Here is a 21,047-nt window from a genome sequence, read left to right as displayed (position 1 = left end):
ATCGGTTTTATTCTGTAAACATAATCGTTGCGAATATTGAACCTTTTGCAGGAAATTACAAATAGCAGTCAAAGATATTTCTTCAAAGATGCTCTAGTGGTTACAGAAAGAAATTATTAAAAGATTTCTATGCAATTTATATGATTGCGATTGTCTAAGCTTTCCCTCTTGTAACCATAGAAGTAGATCGTTAATTTAGTAAGTTTGAAAACAATATCGAATTTTAATTATTTAAATCATGAAAAAGGAAATATTGATTGAAAAACTTCAGAGAAAGATTCCAACCTATTTTGTATTGATAGGACACCTGACTTTTCCACATACTAAGCTTTTCAGGTTTTTTTAATGTTCCTCTACTACTTTAACAAAACACGATTTTTTTACGTGCGACAAAATTCAATATTAACATATGACTGCCTGTTTAAAATAAACTCGTCTAAAGATTAATTGTCATGCATCAGCTTAATCATAATATTATGACCCATTTACATGAGTTTTACATATACATGATGATGATAACATTTTATGCGTATCTTATACGTGATATTTTGAAGAAGCAGTAAACGACTGAAGTGTTATTTGAATATACTTAAAGTCACCTTAAGTTTATAATATCAAAAAGGATTCTAAGATGGCACAAAAAGTGCCTCACGATGAACTTGTGAAGAAACTTGTTTTAAAAGTTTATAAAGGTGTTGTTATGTATGACAAAGCGAATGATGAGATTGGGGAAATAGAGCAGATGGACACAAGGGAAGATGATATATGGGTCTGCACCTTCCCGAGATCAGGTTTGATAGTCTATGCATTTATGTATAAACGTGTGAGGTACATCAACAAAACTTTAGTAATATTTGCATAATAATGATGGTATTGAAGAACGCTTACATATAACATATTTAATGTAAGAAATGAGGTAAATGTTTATCCATGTGCATACAGTTGTGTATTATTGCCTTGATTTACTTGATTTCTTGCAAATAGTAAAGATATTACAAAATTTAATAGTAAAGCCATATTCAAGAAATCGAAATATTTTACATGTACACTGTTGTAGGTACTGCTATGAAATTGGGTTTTATTTAACAGATAGAAAAGAAGGTTATGCTTACCTTCCATATTTCGTAGCATAGTTTCAACGTTGTCTTATTTTAATTTATTTCTAGCACCTCTGAAATAGCTTTCGGAAGTGAAAGAATTTTAAAAATCGGCTAAATGTGAGAAAGTTATAAACACTTAAATATTTGATAAAAATTTTAGATATTTTAAATCAATTTTTTTTTCCAAACTATAAAGACATGACTATGTTTCAAATTTTCATTTTGGGTTACATTTGTTTGTTGCGAGTTTCGAAACACGAGAACACTGTATGGCATACTTGACTGAATAAAAGTAAAATAATTATCTATGTGTAAACTCTTTTGCATACGGGAAAAATAAAAAATCAAGCTTTTAAATGATTTATTTACTAAATAGATAATTATGTAGTGTAGAAATCACCTTATTAACTAACTAAAATGGCTGACTCTATGGTCAGCCATTTTTCTTATATCTAAAATGCCATATTGTTTAGACCAGTCGTTCGAGTTATTTTTAGGCATTCAACGCGCTTTGATTTGAGATTTTGTTTTGGTTTCAATCTTGCATTTTCAGGAACAACATTGACACAAGAGATGGTATACCTTATACAGACTTTAGACTTTGAAACTGCAAACAAAGTACACCTAGATGTTAGGTTTCCACAAGTGGAGGTTCATGACGAGCATTGGCCAGATTTTAAAGGTTATTCAATTTTTTAACAGCCAAAGATGGTTTTCAAAGATTATCTCTGATACGCTGAGTAAACGTTTGCCGTGATAGGTACATAATGGTGATAAAAGTGCCTACATACAATAGTTCCAAAACGTTAGAATTTATTGCATTAACTATGTCGACATTACCTGCAACATAAACGATTGCAAGAAGTTTGAATATATAATAAAAACAAAAACAAGTATAGCACATGTAATTGAATAATTGATCGAAATTTATTACCTATCATTGGTATAGGTTTTAACATTAAAAACCAGACTAAGATGATAATTATGAATTAAAAGAATGTTCTCTATGTTATGTTGTTAAAAACGGCAATATAACAAAGACAACAAAATAAATACAATCATACTATAGTTGGCATACGTATGAGTGGAAAAATAAGATTTATCATGCTGCTTATTGAAGTAGACTTTTGCAGGTTTGAAGGAAGTTGAACAGAGGAAGTCGCCTCGCATGATAAAAAGTCATCTTCATCATTCTCTCCTACCGGAACAACTGCGGAATGGAAAAGGCAGGGTAATATAAAACTTTCAATCATTTCATAATATTTTTTAAGGTATTACATGAAAAGTTTAAAATCATCTTAACTAATTTTCAGATGACCTCATCCAGAACTTCATTCGCTTCAACTCATTTAAATAAATCAGAAAAACTAATACAATTCTTAATGTACAACAAAACATCTATGTTATTTGTTATTTACAAATTTCTATGTTGTGCATATCATCATCAAAGGAATTGTATCTTGATGTAAAGATACCACTAAAAGTGACTTCTGGGATCTATACGGAACGTATTTATTTGAATGGTTCAGGCCTCTAATTGGTGATTATTTGAGTCTCGCTGATTATTTCATATCTTTAATAAGAGCATAAGTTGTAAAGGACGGTGGAGCCATTAGGTACAGGCTGAAGCCTGACATAAACCCGGAGTTTATATTGACCTTATCGATGTGACATCAATTTCTACAAATAGAAAATATAGTAATTAGGTCTCGGCAGCATAACATCGGTCTCCAGCTCAAATGTACTGCTGAAGTCTACATTCATTTTCTTTATTGTTAGGGTTTAACTGAAATATAAGCGATTAGCAAACATGTCCATGATGGACATCATCAATATCGTACTGACACATTTTACTGATCACAAATAATAATACATATCAAGACTTCGACATACACAATTTGAATTTCTTACTTAAACTTGAAAATATATACCTTCTATTCGGAATAAAAGAATACAAATTCCACTCTAAAATATTATATATTTTTGAATGCAAAATTTATTTTGCTTGTGCCTGACATTGCTCGGTACAATTTGGCAGGGATTGTAAACTCATTGAAACAAAAATATATTGATATTACATGGAACCAATCAGGGTACTATATATATTCTACTTTATATCATGAGATGGATTCTACTTCATAAGTTTGTTGTTTAAGAAATGAATTCATTTTTTTAGAGTTCATGCGAAATGAACAACAGAATAGGATTGGCAAATCCATAAATCGCGCTAGCGATTCATGTTTAATTTGTTGATCCTATTCTGTCGTTCATTAAGCATGAACTCCGAAAAAATGAATTCATTTCTTATATTTACAACATATTTCCTTTCCATTTGTTAACAAGGTTATATGACAAATTGCACACATTTTGCTCATTTAACAATAAAATCAGCTTCCCGGCCATTCTCTTCAGCAGACGGAACGTCTGCAACGCCATCTGAGGAACGCTCTCCCTGACTATACGCGAACGTCGTCGAAACGGCGGCCCGTTATCACTCAGCAGCGTTTGACGACTTTCCTTTTGCTGTCCATACAAACTGAACGTCATAATTTTCAATGGAAAAGAACGCAACGTTATATACTTTCAGATAATATATGTATGCAGGAATCCAAAGGATGTTATAATTTCGTACTTTCGGTGGCAGAAATGGGTTGGACTGCTAGTTGAGAGAAATGACACTTTAGAGAAGTGTTTAGATGGCATCGTTAATGGAACGGGTAAATGACTATAGTTATATTAATTACTTTTATACATTTTTAGTAATAGTAAGTTTCTTGAGACAGTAAGGTAATTATTAATCGGTATATCGAAATATTTTACACGTAAAATAACGACAGAAATAACAAAAAACAAAACAAGATTTGACTTAATGCTTGATAGTGATTATCAGTACTTTAATTTTGCAGAGTATGCATGTCCCTGGCCAAGACATCTACTTGAATATTGGGAAAGGAGAAACGATAAGAATGTCCTGTTTCTTAGATACGAAGATATAGTAGCGGTAACATGTTTTTCAAGATTTTCTGTAAAACTTTAAAAAACCCATAAATAATACCCTCCAGCAGCCACGTACTGACAATGTATATCATTTAAAACATATATAAATGTTAAGGGTCGTACACTAGTATTTATTCTAGCTTATGAAATATATCCTTCTGATATGTAATAACAGATGACATGTACGTAAAAGTAAATTTGAACGTTCTGCAAAAAAAGATGTTAATATCACTGCGAGACAAATCATAAACAATATAGTTTTAGCTATTTTCTGAGAAAAGTAGGGCAGATACACGCATACGTAGCACTTTCTTACATAACATTTTAGTGTCGTTATTTTGATAAAAAGAATCAATTCAAACAAACTTCAGAATACTAGATTATGAGGCATAAATGGCCCGAATAAACCATCTATAGAAAATAACACTTATACATTTGTATTACTGCAAACTGATCTTAAAGGGATAGATATTTTTTTCAATATTAGTATAAAGCTACTCCTATAAACATTTACTTCTGCAACTTTTAGATGAATCAACCTGGATTGACTGCCGTTCTTGTTTTGGTCGACTTTCGTTAAAAGGCAGTCTCTAAACAGTCACGAATTTCGATTCATGCATTCGATAATTTCTACACAAACATTGCTCTTTCGCCAGGCTCCTTACATAAACATCACATAGATAACTCATTGAATATAAATGCTACTCATTTCATCAAGTCAAGTCAAGATCGGTTAAAAAATACGAAACTACACCCTACCCCCTACCACGTAAAATACAGTTTATTAACCCTTCCATTTTAATGAAGCCCTGCATAAAAGTTTTGATATAACAGTTGTATAAACGATAAATTGCTTTTAAAGGCGATAAGTTGTTTTATAGATCATAAGTTGTTTTTATTAATGATTATTCATATTTTTTGTCATTTTCAAACAACTTCAAGGATAAACCTGCCGCTATTAGACGTATTGCAGATTTCTTGGGAAAACCTCTTAGCGACGAGAACGTTGCACAAATTACCAAACATTGTCACGTGGACAATATGCGTAACAATCCTATGGTAAACTTGAAATACTGGGAAGACTACAAACTTGTAAACACAAACATAGAAAGGGCGCATATAAATAAAGGTAAATTTGGCAAGTTACCGACTAAAAATTATACAGACCAGCCGCTTTATTGTGTGTAAGGTTTGATGGCAAACCAATATATTTCAAGTCATTATTTAAGCCACTGTCAAGAAGGGAAAGGACCACTTAAATATCTTCCTCAAGCAAACTGGATGGCTTTCTTACATGAAATAAGTCTACTCAGAGCGTCTATCGACTTTTAAATCTAATGTAGCGTCGTGCAAATTAATAGAAACGACCGACAAAACACGACTGAGGACTCGACCCCTTTCTCAACCAGAACTGAAAAAAAGAATCGCATGTTTTGTTAGAGATACTGTATTACCGAGTTGCGTATGCAGTACCAGTAATCGTCCTGAGTGGGAATTGAAACCAACGTAACTGTTTTTTAACGCCCGCATTTGTTTTTGCATGTCTTGTTTAAAACGTACATGTTATAGGAAGTTGTGATCTTTCAATTTTCAATCAGAATTGATTGTGTCATTTCTAACAAGGCTTGTTACAATATATGTTTTAACCAGTTGTTTTAACGTTCAAATTTGAATCTATTCGTTTGTATATTTCAGGTAAACCAGGTATTTGGCATGACGTCTTGACAGAGGAGCAGAGCAAGAAGATAGATAAACTAATTCAAGAACTGGACGGATCGGGATTAGAAGTTAAACAAACATAAAGATAACTACCATTAGTAAATTGAGCCCAGTTTATATTACAAGCAGTCTTTATATACAGAAACTGATGTAAGATGCAAAATGATCACTTCAAATTTCTGGCCTTTACAGTATTACAATATAGCAATCTTTAAGTGTCATGTAGCGGCCGTAAAATGTCTCCCCGTACCTGTATTCAATGCTGTTATAGTTTCTGGTCCTTTGGGATAATGGAATCCATTCAATATCTATGTAATAGAAATCCGCTTAAGCCGTGGCGTTGGGGGTGAGGGGGGATGGGTGGGGGCGGGGGTGGAGTGATGTTCCACATTTCGTTACATCTCAAGAACTGACTCAGTCTAGCCGAGTTTGCTATTACGTCGCTTGGTTGCGTTCTATTCATTTCTAAAGATCTTTAGAAAGATTTTATTTCTTAAAATTTTACAATATATATTTGCAATCATTAGATAATAGTTCTTTGCAGCATACTGCTTACTTTAATACATTCAAATTTCACACTGTTTTGCATTTGAGATTACCGAATTTCAGTTCCTTGCAGCACAATGTTGGCTGTTATAATTAATTATGAATGTGTAACTATCTGAATAGGTTTCAGTTAACTTTCAGTTCAGTCATTGTCTCAGGATGATTTATTATTAGCTGATAGCAGTGCTTACATTGCAAAAAAAACACCAGGAAATGTCTTCTAGTATTTGCTTCGTCACATAAACAGACAAAGATCTAAAAGAAGCCACCGATGGTACTTTAAAATCCCCTATAGAAGTGTATGTATGGACATGTATACCACATTGATTTATACTGACACAACAAAAGGTATGGAAATAAATGTCGCAGTTAATGAGTCTGTTCCGCGAATAGGTCTTACCTTAACATGATTTGCCATTTTAAAATTGGTTTTAAAGACCATATACGGGTACATCTTTCCAATTTTCATGTATGTTTCTGAACATTCCTCTTATTAATAAACTTCTCATTTCCAAACGAAATAATATCGTATTTTATATTTATTGATATTGACGTTTTGTTTTATGTTGTTGTATTTTGGAAAATATTCTAAACATGGTTAAAAACTTAACGGACAGTGCAATGCAAAGATATCTGTACATCATTAATAATAACCAGTAGTTATAATGCATGATAACTTGTAGTTATTGGAAAACAGTCGATAACTCTGTATATTATCATTCCTGTTTTACAGAGACATACTGAAGGCTATCTTATCGATTATTGAAAACACCAAATTGATACAGTACAATACAAGGGCAGGATAAGAATCGTTTTTTAAGTATAATGCTAGTTTTTATGCTGGCAGATTTTGAGCTTTAGATTTTTGTGAGTTCAAAGGGGGAGGGAGGTAGAAGACGTTTATAATAAAAAATGTTTAATATATTTATGGCGTCATATCGGCTTGTCAATTAAATTCATATGTATATGACATTAGCCGAATAATATAAATTTCTTTTAGTTTTATGCAATATCAAATAAACACCTTTAAAATTCTTGTCTTTAAATTAAATACTTTTTTTATTCACATTATTGATTTAATTATAAATACATTTTATTAAGATATTTGCTGGAAGACATGGCATTCCCTAGTTAGGGTATAAAGAGCGCAGCTGTGAATTAGGCTGGAATTGTAATTTACGACGGTATAGCCAAAACACTCTAAAATAATAACATGGTAGTCTCATACAACCCTCGTTTTATTTGATCTGTAGATTATTTATTACATCACATTATAAATTAGTTAAAGACATTTTGGAAGCATCGATATCATCAAAATATTACATTTCTAAACATTCTTATTTAGGTACCGCGGGCAACAAAGCTGATAAATTTACACCTTTTATGTGGAATACAACAGCATTCCGCCGTCTGTTTGATATTTCTGCTTTCACTCAAATAATTAATTTTGCATTTATTTGCCATGTGCATGATATACAAAACAACTACCTTCAATATATTACATACACTGTTATTATTTACATGAAGCAAACTTACTTTTAATATAGTAGTTTGATGCTCTGTATAATTATAAAAAAACCTGGATGCTAGAAATATATGCTATACAGAACAAGATGTAGTTGCTAAGATTTGAAATCGTATACAGAAATATCTAAACATAATAGATTTTCAAATTTAAGTTAAAATTACATTATGCTACCATTTTTCAAAGATGACAAATCATCTCTCGCACCACTAGGACCGAAAAAAGTGAGTCGCACAATAATGATAAACTTTGCAAGAATGTATTTTGGAAAAAGAAGTTATATACTCAAATTGAAATGGAAAATGGAAAGACAATTTATATGTTAAAAGGCCTAAGGCTAAGAAATATAAAGCCAGGAATTCTCTCTTACTTGTTCTAAACAATTCTAAAGTACATGGATATGAAATCAGTTCACATTTTAGATAAAATCAGAAAACATAAAAATCATAAACACAGAATATTACTGGAAGTAAAAGTTTTGCATATTTTATGTATGAAATAAACGAATTGCATTTAATTTACTAGAACTTTTTTACAGATCGGTTGTAATAATTTTCTTCCTCAGGTAAGAATATGCTTTAGCAAAATTTATGCTGTTTATAAGAACAGACACAATGTCCATGCATTTAAGATACAACTTTAACCAAACAGGCGTTAGTGATAAACATAATATAACAAATATTTTAACATACCATCACAGAAAAAAGCAAAACAATGATATTCATTTTATAACAAATTCATTATAATTTTGCACACTAAGGCTTGCGAAGTTCCTTATCTTTATGTCATGTCTGAGTGGCAATGGTTTCAACACACTTTCTCCTTGCAGTAGAATACTTTTCATTTGATTTATTCAGCTTATTTAAATTTGAATCAGAGAGTACTTATGATTCAGTAATTGCCTGTTCAAATTTTTTCATGAAGTCTTTTTTAAACTGGCCACTCTTGTAGTATTCCATCTCTTTATCTAGTTTATACCGTTCCCGTTCTAAGTAACTTCCTGTAGATTCTGCAGGAATGACTTTGTTGAGTACATTTTTTCTAGACAGTATAACAATAAATATTCCAACCGACGCATGAACCATGTCAAACATACTTATAAGGAACATACAGCTTCTAAATCCATCTCCGAAACTGGAGAAGTCTATCACACTTTCTCCTTGTTGAGCGCCATATACAGTTGTAAATATAAACATGAATATATCCATTATTAACATCATGATACATGATAAGAGTAGCATAGGAAACACTAAAGTTCTATTTGTTGGACACATTTTACAAAATCTGAAGTTTAAGCCCTCGCATCGTATCTGGCACGCTAGCATCATGAACATAAAGGCTAGAAATCCGAAAATCGAAAACATTACGAGGGCGGCATTGTACAAGGCTCTTGATGTTGGAGTCAATGACTCGGTCAACTTTGCAGCTCCTTCATTTGTTAGTGCAATGATCACTATTTGTCCGAGAGTTGTGACATAATTGATACAAAATCTTAAAGCACATAAAAATATGTTTTTATTCGCGCATGCGCACCTACAACAACAGTCATTGTCAAAAACAAGAAATAATATTAAAATAACAAGGTCATACGCGTCTGTTGGTTCACATAACATGTTTAACTTTATCTAGATTCATTTTCTTATTTACCATGTAACAAGTTAACACCGGGTCAAAACATATTTCAAATGTGTTAGTACATATAAATACATCCGCATCTTTAAACCATACATCGGCTCCGCTGTCCCTACCTTTTTATATTACCATAAAATATATGGACAACAGAAATATATTTCCGATATAAACATGATAAAGAAGAAAAAATAGGTTAAGTCTGTTTACGATTACAAAAACACAATATACTACAATGTACTATCGTATTCGTGTATGCATCATAACTAAACTACCCTAGATATTTGAATCGATAATAAACACTGGAAACCCGATACAATACGAGGTCGATATAAGGTTAGCAGGTTAAAGTTTTATGTTAATGACGTTTAAGGCCAGTAGAATAGATTATATTTCTTCGTCCATGTAAGATGTTCCTTTCCAGTGTTTTAGCACTAATTCATCCTGATATGTATAATGAACGTGTATATTTCTAGCTGTAACGTCGTTTTAGTGACGGGTGTACTCTACAATAAATACCTGTTCAGGTGAGGCAGCTACAACATTTATTTTCAATTTCCGTTCAATTATGTTTTGAGTGTGATTTTGTCATGAATACGGTGGAAGTATGCCGAATAGTATAGAGGAGTACGTAGACACCTGCTTGTCAATAATGGTCGGATATCTAATTATGGTTAATATCTCACAGATATATCATATAATCTGCAATATTTTACTGTCTTTTGAGTTTTAGTGAATTATTAATATACGTCAGTAATGCCATGATTGTAAATAATTATATCCGATCTTGCATAAAAATGTAAAATGAGTGATACTTGCTTTCAACTGGTGTCAAATAAAAGGCATTAAATGAAAAGAAAACCCGTGTTTATATTACCATAAAATTCAGTACGAGGTTTGCTTCAAAAATGCCTTCTTACAACGGTAAGTAATGATAAGTTCCGAGGATATGATGTTTGTTCGTCCACTAGAAACTGTCTTGTACCGGTTCTAGACACTAATATAAAACATAAAATCAATTACCGATTTAAATATTGTATCTTATTTACTTTCCCTTCTTCCAGATTCTTCAGATTCGATGTATTGGTTTAATTTTGAGTGTCAGTTTTACACATATTTTAAGCTGGCATTACAGTATCAATAATTTTCACTTCAAATATAGCAACTGTTATAAAACGCGGGAACGCTGCAGAGAATAATGAGAGTAAACTCTACCTGGTTCGCTATACAGCATATATATTTGCTAACAGTATTTTCTACCATTATTCTCAACAATGGCTAGATTTTTTATTTATCCAAAGTTATGTATGACCATGCCAGAATTATTGTCAGACTAAAAAATTGCTGTATCTTAATCTAGATTAGAAAAGGCGATACAGCAAATGAGGCAACATGTTTTTGATGTTGAGTACCTGAATACAATGTACTTCTACGAGATTATAATTTAAAAGCCTTATTAAAGCATTTATTTTGATTTTCATTTGAAATGACAACAGTTTGAAAGAAGTAATCACTTACTCGTCAAAGAGTTTGTATTCTCTATTAGGAATGTGAGACAGAAAGAGAAAAGCCGATGCAAAATCATAAAGGTACGATAACTTAAATACAGAAAACTAGACTATAAACTGCGCTATTAATGTCGTACTTTTGCAATGTGCAATCTTTTCATTGCATAGTGTTTTCGTCCCATCGTAACGCAATATCGCTTAAAGTTGAAGTCCAGATGGCTAGAAAACACAGTGTGAAAATGTGATACGAATATAGCACCCTCGTATAGTATTATCACTCCTTCGCATTATTATTGATCCGTATGTCGAACAGGCAAACATATGACGACATTGAACGAACATGGCAGTTATCGCTAGTTATCCCGACGACTGCGTTATGATAGAGGGGATCACATTATATCAAAGACCCACGACAAAAAAACAAAAAACAAACAAACTGAATATACTATACACATTAACGTTGGTTAATCTATGGGTATAAATGCAAAGAATAAAAGTCATTCTTCATAGTTGTCTTAACTGTGTCCGTAGAACGTTTCTATGACACTATAGTGTACTAACAACATTTTGCTCACTATTCAAACTGAAGATCAATTTAATTACTATGATTTGTAAAAGAATCGCTCAAGAATGTTGTTCTGCTACAAGGTGTATATTAGAGACCTGGTTGTATTTCGCAGTTGGAGTAGAAATTCTCAGTACGTACATTATGTATTCTCAAGTCAATCTTTTTCTGCTTGAAGTTGTAACTGAGGTTGTACTTTTAACTGACAAAATAGCAACAGGTATAACATAAGGATCGTCTTCTTAAATGTAATGAATGCCTGAAATAGACATAGCAATACATTGTGACGACTAGGTCGTCATAATTATATGACCTTTTTTTCTGAAAAAATGTTTAAAAGAGGAGGAATGTTTTCTAGAAAATGTAGATCACAAGAAAGCACAGATGACAAACTACCATTTTTCACTTCTTGATACTACAACCATATATTAATGATGCATCGCAAACAGAGACTTGACAATGCAAACAGCGAGTTGAATGGTTTTTAGGATAAATTGGTTTTCAATTAGATTCGTGAGTCAAATGTCATTTAAAGAAGAAGTGATGTTACGTCATTGTACAATTTTGTGTGCGCACACCTGTGTGTGTACCTACGGGTGCATGCCATAAGGTATATTGTACAAGTACAAGAGGTACCACTGTAAGTACGTGTGTGTAAAGACATGGCATAAGCTGAAAATCTGCAAATCCATGACTTAAGTTTATTTTTCTCATAGTTATATGCTACGAATAATCATAACCCACTGTGAAGAATCATAACATAACCAACCGAGTTATAACACCGAATAAACTATAGTATTTTTGTTGTAAACTACTCTCTCATAAAATTTTGTGAGTATAGATTGAAATTTTTGTTTATCAATAATCGATCGACCCCGCCTATTTGCCTAGAAATCTATATAATTGAGCCGCACCATGAGAAAACCAACATTGTGCATTTACATCCGCGCAGTCTGGTCAGGATCCATGCTATTCGCTAACGGTTTCTCTAATTGCAATAGGCTTTGAAAGCGAACAGCAAGGATGTGCAGGCTGGTCTGGATCAATGTTGATCGCAAAGGCGCTACAGTATGTTGGTTTTCTCATGGTCGAAAACTATAGCAGAACGCGTTGGCTGTTGCACAGAATCGCTGAAATAGCGTCATGTGTGCAACTTAAAAGTTATCAGGAAGCGAATGGTTGGTCGCTGCATTTAATTATTTGTATGTCTGTAATTATTGTTCAATCCTTTATAGAGTAGCATTCGCTGATTTTTCCTTTCAGGAATATTAGAAAATAATTAAGATTTAATTATTTGTGTCAAGATATTGATACCAGATACATAATAACCGGAAATCTCAACAAAATATTTTTATACATAACTGACTGGAGATTATCGGGCGTGGAATATATACAATTCAAAGTAGGAGTTATGCTTTTATTCCAGTTGATTAGCAAATTTCCGAATGCAATATTGGCTTACTGGGTACTTAGGGTTGTTCGTGTCATAGTAGATTTTTCTTTCACGTTTTCGATTCTGCAATTTCTGTGCTCCTTTATTTCAGAAGAGATTTACGCTGGAGAAAAATCCTAGTTGCACATTGTAGACACCTGGACAAAATCACTACACGTACAATTGGCGGCTTCTTCGAACAGCGATCAAGAAGGATTATGTTTGAACATAAAGATATATCAAAATTTTGCTCCTTTTGACATAAATTAGATAGAAATGCTTACATCAGAATACGGCTTAGCTACATCAATCTGCATTGTATTTGCAATTAAATATTCTGACAAAAATTACACTAAATTGGAAACCAAATTAGTATTAAGAAAACATCGTAATCATACGGTTTGTTCTTTCTCCAAGAGTTAAGTTATTTTGTACTACTTATAACCGCCCGAGTGTATAAATTGTTTTCAAATACGGTTTTGCTATAAGTTATTGTGGTTCCAATATGTCTTGTATTGTAAAAATTTCTTAATCAAATGTAATCGAAGTATTTATTGGCGCATGTATGGCGCCGAACCGTAGGTCGTAACACTCCTTTGTTTAAACACACCACGACCGGAAATGGTAATACATCTTGCGGAATAGTTCCCATTAGACGCAAATGATGGCGAATTATTCTGTACACTTAATACCTTACTCTATGGGCTACCTATTTGGGCTACCTATTTAAAGCTCGGCGATATATGACCATTTTGTGTTGATTCGACGTTAAACCCAACTCACAAACCTATTTAAAGTGATAATACATTCAAAAGTGGTAGTATGTGGAGTATACCCCGCCCCAAAACATAACATATCGACTTAAAACAGACAGAAAACTGTCACTACCCCCTATGTTTAAAGAAGACATGACATGATTTCTTAGCTTTAAAGGACGACAAATGGCATATTCCAGAAGGAATCAAACAGATAAAATACAACACACCAGACGAAAAGCTCTTTCATTCTTCTTATGATCAAGCAAGTGCTAAAAACAATTGGGTATTGTATTGCGTTCGTCTAAAGTCATGCGAATGAATTAAGATAATTACGGTAGTCATATATTTCAATAACAAAACAAAAAAGAATGAGGTCAAAGACTTCATTAATACGATTAAGGTTGATGATACAGGGCAGTCTCTCGTTTTGTGGGTGTGCAGAAGCCTCTTGCTTGCATCATCAATCCGATATTCCGTATATTTATATAGATAAATGTATACAAATACAAATAATGGCTCATTAGAGATGTATGAAAATAGTACATTCTTCCTTTTCCAGAGAAAGATTAAAAAAGGCAGTGCATCAAGCATATACGTTATAAATCTTACATGAGTGTAACAATATAAAACAGTTATTATTCATAAGAAAATATTTTTAATAAACATAAAACTACTGCAGCTGTTAAAATATATGAGAACATCCATTTAAACATAGAACGCAGCCAAGCAAAATATTAACATAATGAATTTCGCTTAGTCTGTTCGTGACAGGTAAATGTAATGTTCAACAACCCCTAATCCCCAACCCCGCCTCTAGGACCAGACATTACACTCAGTATGATACGTATTTGTTCATACACACGCTCGTTTACACACACACACACACACACACACAAACACACACCATAAAGTAGGACCATAAAAAGCAAGAATGATAATTTCAAATATAATCCATAGAATAGTATTATACTGTTACATTGACCTCTTTATATTTTTTCATTCAAGGGTTCAAGTTCATGTTCACTTGGTCGTTTTTCGGCGACAAAAGTTTTCAGAGGTTGCATCTCCGTTGCAGATGACTTGTCGGAATCATTTGTATGTAACCAATTTGTGTCTAGTTGGATCTTGGAGTCTATTGTCTTTGAGTTGGTCATCGTCGTTTTTCTAGTGGAGCCTTGATGGGACGTCGATGATGTTCTCGTGATTGACAATCTCCTTGTATCACCTACAAGTCTCCTTACTGGTTTTACGATTGTCCTGTAGAGCACTTTGCGGAACCTTCTATTAAACAGTGTGTAAATGTAAAAATTAGCATGGAATGAAAGTACTAGCAATAATTCGTACGTCATTTGTATGGCTCTGTTTGTTTCTAGATCAATTCCCCTACCTTCATTAGCGGCTTTGTCGATAGCATTATAGAGCAAGAAAATTCCGTATGGTACTTCAGGCACAAGGAAAATAATAACAATGGCTGTGACAATGATCGAAATACGACGATTTTCTTCCACGCGTCTGGATATCTGTGACCTATTGCTGTCCATTCTACGAAGACTTCTCTCCCCTAGGCGCAACTGAAAAATGAACAGCACGGAGAAGACTACGAGCGTTAAACATGGCAGGAAGTGACGTACAAAAAACGCTACCCATAGGTAAATGCAAACGCCACCGCATCCTTTGTCCTGCATTTCCCACTGGCACAGGCCACCTGTTGCTTTGTTACTTCCTAGGTGGTATGAGTGTAGAAGTGGAGACACGACGAAAATAATAACGCAGCAGACGAGTGTTCTCTTGACATTGAAGAGAAATTGTGACTTATAAGGAAAAGCCACTGATACGTATCTTTGAATTCCTAGGAACAACGTCAGAAATATTGAAACTGAGTGAAATGTCTTGGACAGAAAATACTTTGAAATCATGAAACCATTACAAAGGCTTTTGGTTAGAGTGTAGCCGTCAAGGGCTTCTTGAGTTGTAGAGTCAGTTATCATTGATGACGATGAATAATTTGTATGTGGACTTCCACTAAAAGTTGACTTGGTTGACAGAGTATCGTATTGAATTCCAGCAGCATTTCCTTGAGACTCTGTTTCGGTGGAGTTATCTAAATAGTAGCCGTTGTAGTTTGCATCATCGTTCAGGGGATCATAATTCTGGTACACCATGATGTATGTAGGCAAGGTTACAAGTCCTGTCAGAGAGTCCGAAATAGCAATTGCAGCAAGAATGATATTCGTGGGATTCCTCATCTTTCTACGGAGAAGAACAGAAATAACGACCACGTTTACAAGGGAGGTAACAATAACCAAAATCTCCCAGATGTACAGATAGAGGGCCCTTTCAAAGTCATATCCTGGATACATGTACTCGTCTCCATAATCAAAGCTTTCATAGTCATATGTGTATCTTGCATTCTCGAGGCTAGAATTGTCATCATGGCTAAACACTGACTTGGAAACTGTTCCTGTTGAATATTGTGACAGAGTGCTATCTTCAAGAACAACTGAATTGCTCGTAACGTCCGACAGAGTTGTATTGCTAAACATATGGTCGTCTGATACATTTGTATTGCTAAACATATTCAAGTACGATAGAATTGTATCATTACGCATATTTACACGTTGTCAGTAAAATATACTCTGTATATTATTTTTAGTTACCGATTTCCAAAATTAATAAACGCAGTAAGTTATTATTATGTTATCTCGCATACTTTGGACTTGCTTGTTAGAACGACAGTAGACTGATGAAGAATTGCAGGCACTAGATATCAAATGCCACTTTTTCCATATATTTCTTTTGTTTGTATCGTCCGCTTGAATGTTGTATGACACTTTGAAATGCACAGCTACTTTAATTTAGAATCTGCAAATAAAGTATTATGAAATATAAGGAATAACGTCTGCAGGTTAATGTAGCATATTATGATTCAAGAAAATATGTATAGCAAAAGAATATATAATCTGTTCAAAAACGATGAAGAGGTTATGTATCTGTGGAGTAATTTGTGTATCTATGAACTCGTCTATATGACTTAATTAATATTTTTTTCCAATGCTTTTAATTAAAAATATGTACCAATACAAACAAGATGCTATGTCATTTCGTAACAACTGTTACATCAGTTCGTAGAATGCAATATACGTATTCGTCCTAGTTGTCAGAAATGTCTTTATCAGTAGAACTATACAAACTAGTAAACCGGTGTTTATGTGTCAAAAATGTACCCTTATTTCATTGCTTACCTTATTGTTATTCAACCACAGTGATAATCCTACTATCAGATATATCATCCGTATTTTTCTGTCTTGTTTGTACGCTATTTATCAGTTAGTAAACTGTTATGCTAATATTAAGTTTTAATATAATATTTAATAATAATGAAGGTCAAGTGTGGTGATCACTTTTTTCCTGTTTTGATAAATGTGTTAGTAAGATTATCTTAAACCACTTAATACTAAATTATAGCAGTATGTAACATCGCGCAGTCGCGCATCAACCAGCGGGGTTTGTTAAGTATTTGTGGGAAATGAAAATTCTGACGGACATTGTCACGAATCCTGAAAAGAGATATCAAATAAGCTAAAACAATCCTTTAAACAACTTATTTGTTTGTCTTATCAAAAGAAAAAAACAACAAAAATACCAGTATGCTCAATACCATTTCGACTAGTCAATCGTTACAACTATGTTTTCAGACTGCCAATTCATTTATATGTATTATGAAATTCAAATATTCAGATTGGCAAAATGCTATAGTTTGTTTTTTCTATTTCTGTCCGCCTTTTCCTTGAAAGACCCGCCCGCTTAGCTCAGTAGGTAAGAGCGTTGGTCTACAGATCGCGGGGTCGCGAGTTCGATCCTCGGGCGGGACGTTTGTTCTCCGTGACTACTTGATAAACGACATTGTGTCTAAAATCATTAGTCCTTTACCTATGATTCATGTTTGGAAGATGTTGCCCACCGTTACATGACTGAAATACTGTTGAAAAACGGCGTTACACCCAAAACAAACAAACAAACAAAAGCAAATTTTCTTGAAAGAAATAGAGAACTCGATTTTCGATTTTATATGTGAACGTCACATTATCTTTTAATATACTGTGAAGTAGAAATCACAAGTGCACTTACTGAATATATTTTAAAACTTAAAGCCAGAAAACGGTTGTTACTGTTCTGCAACAGAATAAAATACAATCAGACTGCTACCTGATGTAACAGATCAGAAAATGTCAGCTAATTTTGAAAACTAAATCCATATCAATACATTTTCTTTGATAGCATATTAATCAAAGTCTATTCTCACACAAAGTTGACTTACATATTTTCATAAAACTGTAAACAAACGCTGAATTCATTAGTTATTCGTACATAATTGCAATCGACAAAGTCTATAGATGAAGTACATACACTTGAAAAAATATTTTGTTGACAAAACGATAGAATAATAAGTATGCCCACTTGAAAATATATTCTGCTTCCTGTTAAAAACAGATATAACATTATTGTAATAATATAGTTTCTATATATAGGATCAATAACAATTTATACGAATTCATTGTTTAATATAGCTCCCATTCTCTTGCCTTTAAAAATACAGTAAAACGTCCCTGAGAACCGAGCTTCAAATGATTGGAACAACATGTACCTCAACATTTGTTTCATATCTATTTACAATAACAATGTACACACGCGCTTTTATATCAAGATTATTTTCACTTGTGTTTCAACTTGCGGTCTAATACCATTACAACTGATTGCAGATATGTAACGATGATATACACATTTGTTTCAGCTCGCTATCTGGTACAATTGAATTTAAGGTTGGCACAGAATAAACATTGAACAATGATAAACGTGTTTTAACTTGTTCTTATACCATAATATTTAACTGGTAATAATGTTACAACGCAACGGCACAATACATATTGTTTTACTTTTGCCTCAACAGACAACAAGGGGACTCCGTCATTGACTTCAAATCACTTGCCCCTCATCGATGTGGGTTCGAGTCTCACCCGGGGCGATGAATTCTTTATTTGAGGAAGCCATCAAGCTGGCTTACGGAAGGTCGGTGGTTCTACCCTGGTACCCGTCAGTGTGTTTTTTAGCAACAAAACATTAACACTAATAGTAATTATTGTATACTAAATTGCTGTCTTTTACCTAATCTAACGCGACACCTAATGAGTTGTCAATAATTTATCACATTATCAAAGTATATTTATACAATTTTGGATACGTTTACATGGACCGCCGCAGCTGTCTTACGTCGGAACGTTCATGTTATCATGTCAGACTGTGGTGTTAACTTGTCAAACAGTGTCTTATGGCGTTAAGCACTATGTTATCATGTGAAAACATGGTGTTGACTTGTCAGACAAGTGTCTTATTATGTTAACTAGTCCTGTTATCGTCTCAGGGTGTTGCGTTAACCTGTCAAAACAGTGTCTATTATGCTTAAAGCTTTATCAAATAAAAGTGTGATGTTAACTTGTCCAAATAGTGTCTTTTTATGTCAAAAAGCTATGTTAATATTTCAAGGTACAGCATGACTGTCTATAGAGCGTGTTATTATGTTAAAATACTAGACAAGATCAAATGATTTTTAACAAGATAACATAGCTTAATGGCATAATGAGACACTGTTGTGACAAGTTGACACCACATTTTGGCTTCATAACATGCCTATTTAACATTATAAGATACTATCTGCACAAGTTAACATCACTCTTTACTATAGTAACATAGCATAATTACATAATTAGACACGGTTATGACAAGTTGACAAAACACTATGACAAGATGATATAGCTTTTTAACACAATAGCATGCTCGGTTGACAAGAGTATATAGTATTTTGACATTACAACATAGCATTTAACATAATAAGGCACCATTTTGACTAGTTACTAGTAACACACCACTTTGACAAAATAACTTGCCTTATTTACATAATAAGACACTATCTGGACCAGTTAATATCACATTTTGACATAACAATGTAACGTATTATTATAATAAACACAGTTTTGACAAGTTAACACCACACTTTGGCATGGTAACATAGCTTTTTAACATAATAAAACGCTCAGACGACTAGATCATACGGAACTTTGACATGATAACATAATAAAACGCTCTAAAGACAAGATCACATGGTACTTTCACATAAAAGATAGCTTTTAACATAATAATACACAGTTTTGACAAGTTACCCCACACTTTGACATGACAACATCGCACTTTGACATGAAAACATGGCATTCTAAAAAAATAAGACAATGTCTTGACAAGTTAGCGTGGGCCTTGGAAAAGATAACATAGCTTTTTAACAAAAAAGCACGCTCGGTAGACAAAATCACACGGTACTTTTACAAGATAATATAGACTTTTAACACTCGTACTGTAAGCAGCGGAACTAAAAAAACAAACTTCACGTTGGCTCCACCTATTTCAGATAGTTATGTGTAGTTAACTGTATCAAAGTACAAAGTCTGAAAAATAATTAAAATATCATTTTCTGAAAAGGAGTTATTTGATCTGTAAAAAAATGATCCTGGGTAAAATATTTGGAAAAAATGGAGACAACTCCGCTCTTATTTCAGCGTATGCTTAGATGGTTATTGGCCTAGTACCTTATGCAAAACCATGCACTTTTTACCTCTATGAACGAAAAAAGCATGCATAATTACTACAGTCTGATGAGAAAACTATGTAAAGATCAAGTCAATTACTACCCTGAGGAAACACTGACAATTTTTGTGGTGAAATTTGTCAACAAAAAGACGAGGTTTTTTTGAAAACGTCAAAACCCAAAGAATTTCACAAGGTACTATACGTTTAAACTTAAAGCTACTAGTCTGTGGAGAATCGTAATCCTGTGGATTGTTTTCCTATATTTTGAAAAGTTGTGTTTTTATGAAAGCTTATATGATACCTTTTAAGAATTCCATTGGTATTTTTTTCGGCCATCAGTGTGGCAGCCATCTTAAATTTCAAAGTGGCTGCTATATTTCAGTAAGTATGCCATTAAATATTCAATCTAGCCTTCAAATAAACCTGTTTTTCTGTCTAAGACATGGAAATTTGTATGTTTAAATGGTAAAGGCTTGTATTTATAAGGTGTTTTTAAAGTTTTAATCAAGTATTGATTTTTTTCTACATGAAAACCATAATTTTCAAATGCAATTATAGGTAGAAAGTTGTCTTTTTTATACACCTAATTCTTAAACGGTTAAATGCGGTCATTCTTTAAAAGAAATAGTATA

General features: G+C 33.2%; 2 protein-coding genes across 3 annotated transcripts; one reads left to right on the top strand and one right to left on the bottom strand.

Annotated features, from left to right (window-relative positions):
- Positions 1 to 508: 508 nt before the first annotated feature.
- Positions 509 to 7,664, top strand: LOC123526528 (sulfotransferase 4A1-like). The gene is made up of 7 exons (XM_053523022.1): positions 509 to 791; positions 1,654 to 1,782; positions 2,234 to 2,331; positions 3,688 to 3,817; positions 4,007 to 4,101; positions 5,040 to 5,226; positions 5,793 to 7,664. The coding sequence occupies exons 1-7, from the start codon at positions 632 to 634 to the stop codon at positions 5,897 to 5,899; spliced, it is 906 nt and encodes a 301-aa protein (XP_053378997.1). The 5' UTR covers positions 509 to 631; the 3' UTR covers positions 5,900 to 7,664.
- Positions 7,665 to 14,005: 6,341 nt separating this feature from the next.
- On the bottom strand, positions 14,006 to 18,054 carry LOC123526527 (uncharacterized). 2 transcript variants are annotated; one of them, XM_053523021.1, is made up of 2 exons: positions 17,908 to 18,054; positions 14,006 to 16,641 (listed from the first exon to the last, which is right to left on the bottom strand). In XM_053523021.1, exon 2 carries the CDS (start codon positions 16,386 to 16,388, stop codon positions 14,766 to 14,768), a length of 1,623 nt encoding a protein of 540 aa, XP_053378996.1. In that variant the 5' UTR covers positions 16,389 to 16,641; positions 17,908 to 18,054; the 3' UTR covers positions 14,006 to 14,765. The 2 variants fall into 2 exon arrangements, with proteins under 2 accessions (XP_053378996.1, XP_045161652.2); XM_045305717.2 differs by lacking the exon at positions 17,908 to 18,054 and adding an exon at positions 17,022 to 17,183.
- Between the last annotated feature and the right edge of the window lie 2,993 nt (positions 18,055 to 21,047).

This window comes from Mercenaria mercenaria, chromosome 14, assembly GCF_021730395.1.
Source record: "Mercenaria mercenaria strain notata chromosome 14, MADL_Memer_1, whole genome shotgun sequence".
Lineage (NCBI taxonomy): Eukaryota > Metazoa > Mollusca > Bivalvia > Venerida > Veneridae > Mercenaria > Mercenaria mercenaria.
Note: the sequence above shows the minus strand (reverse complement) of the source record. Positions and strands in the feature narration are given on the sequence as shown.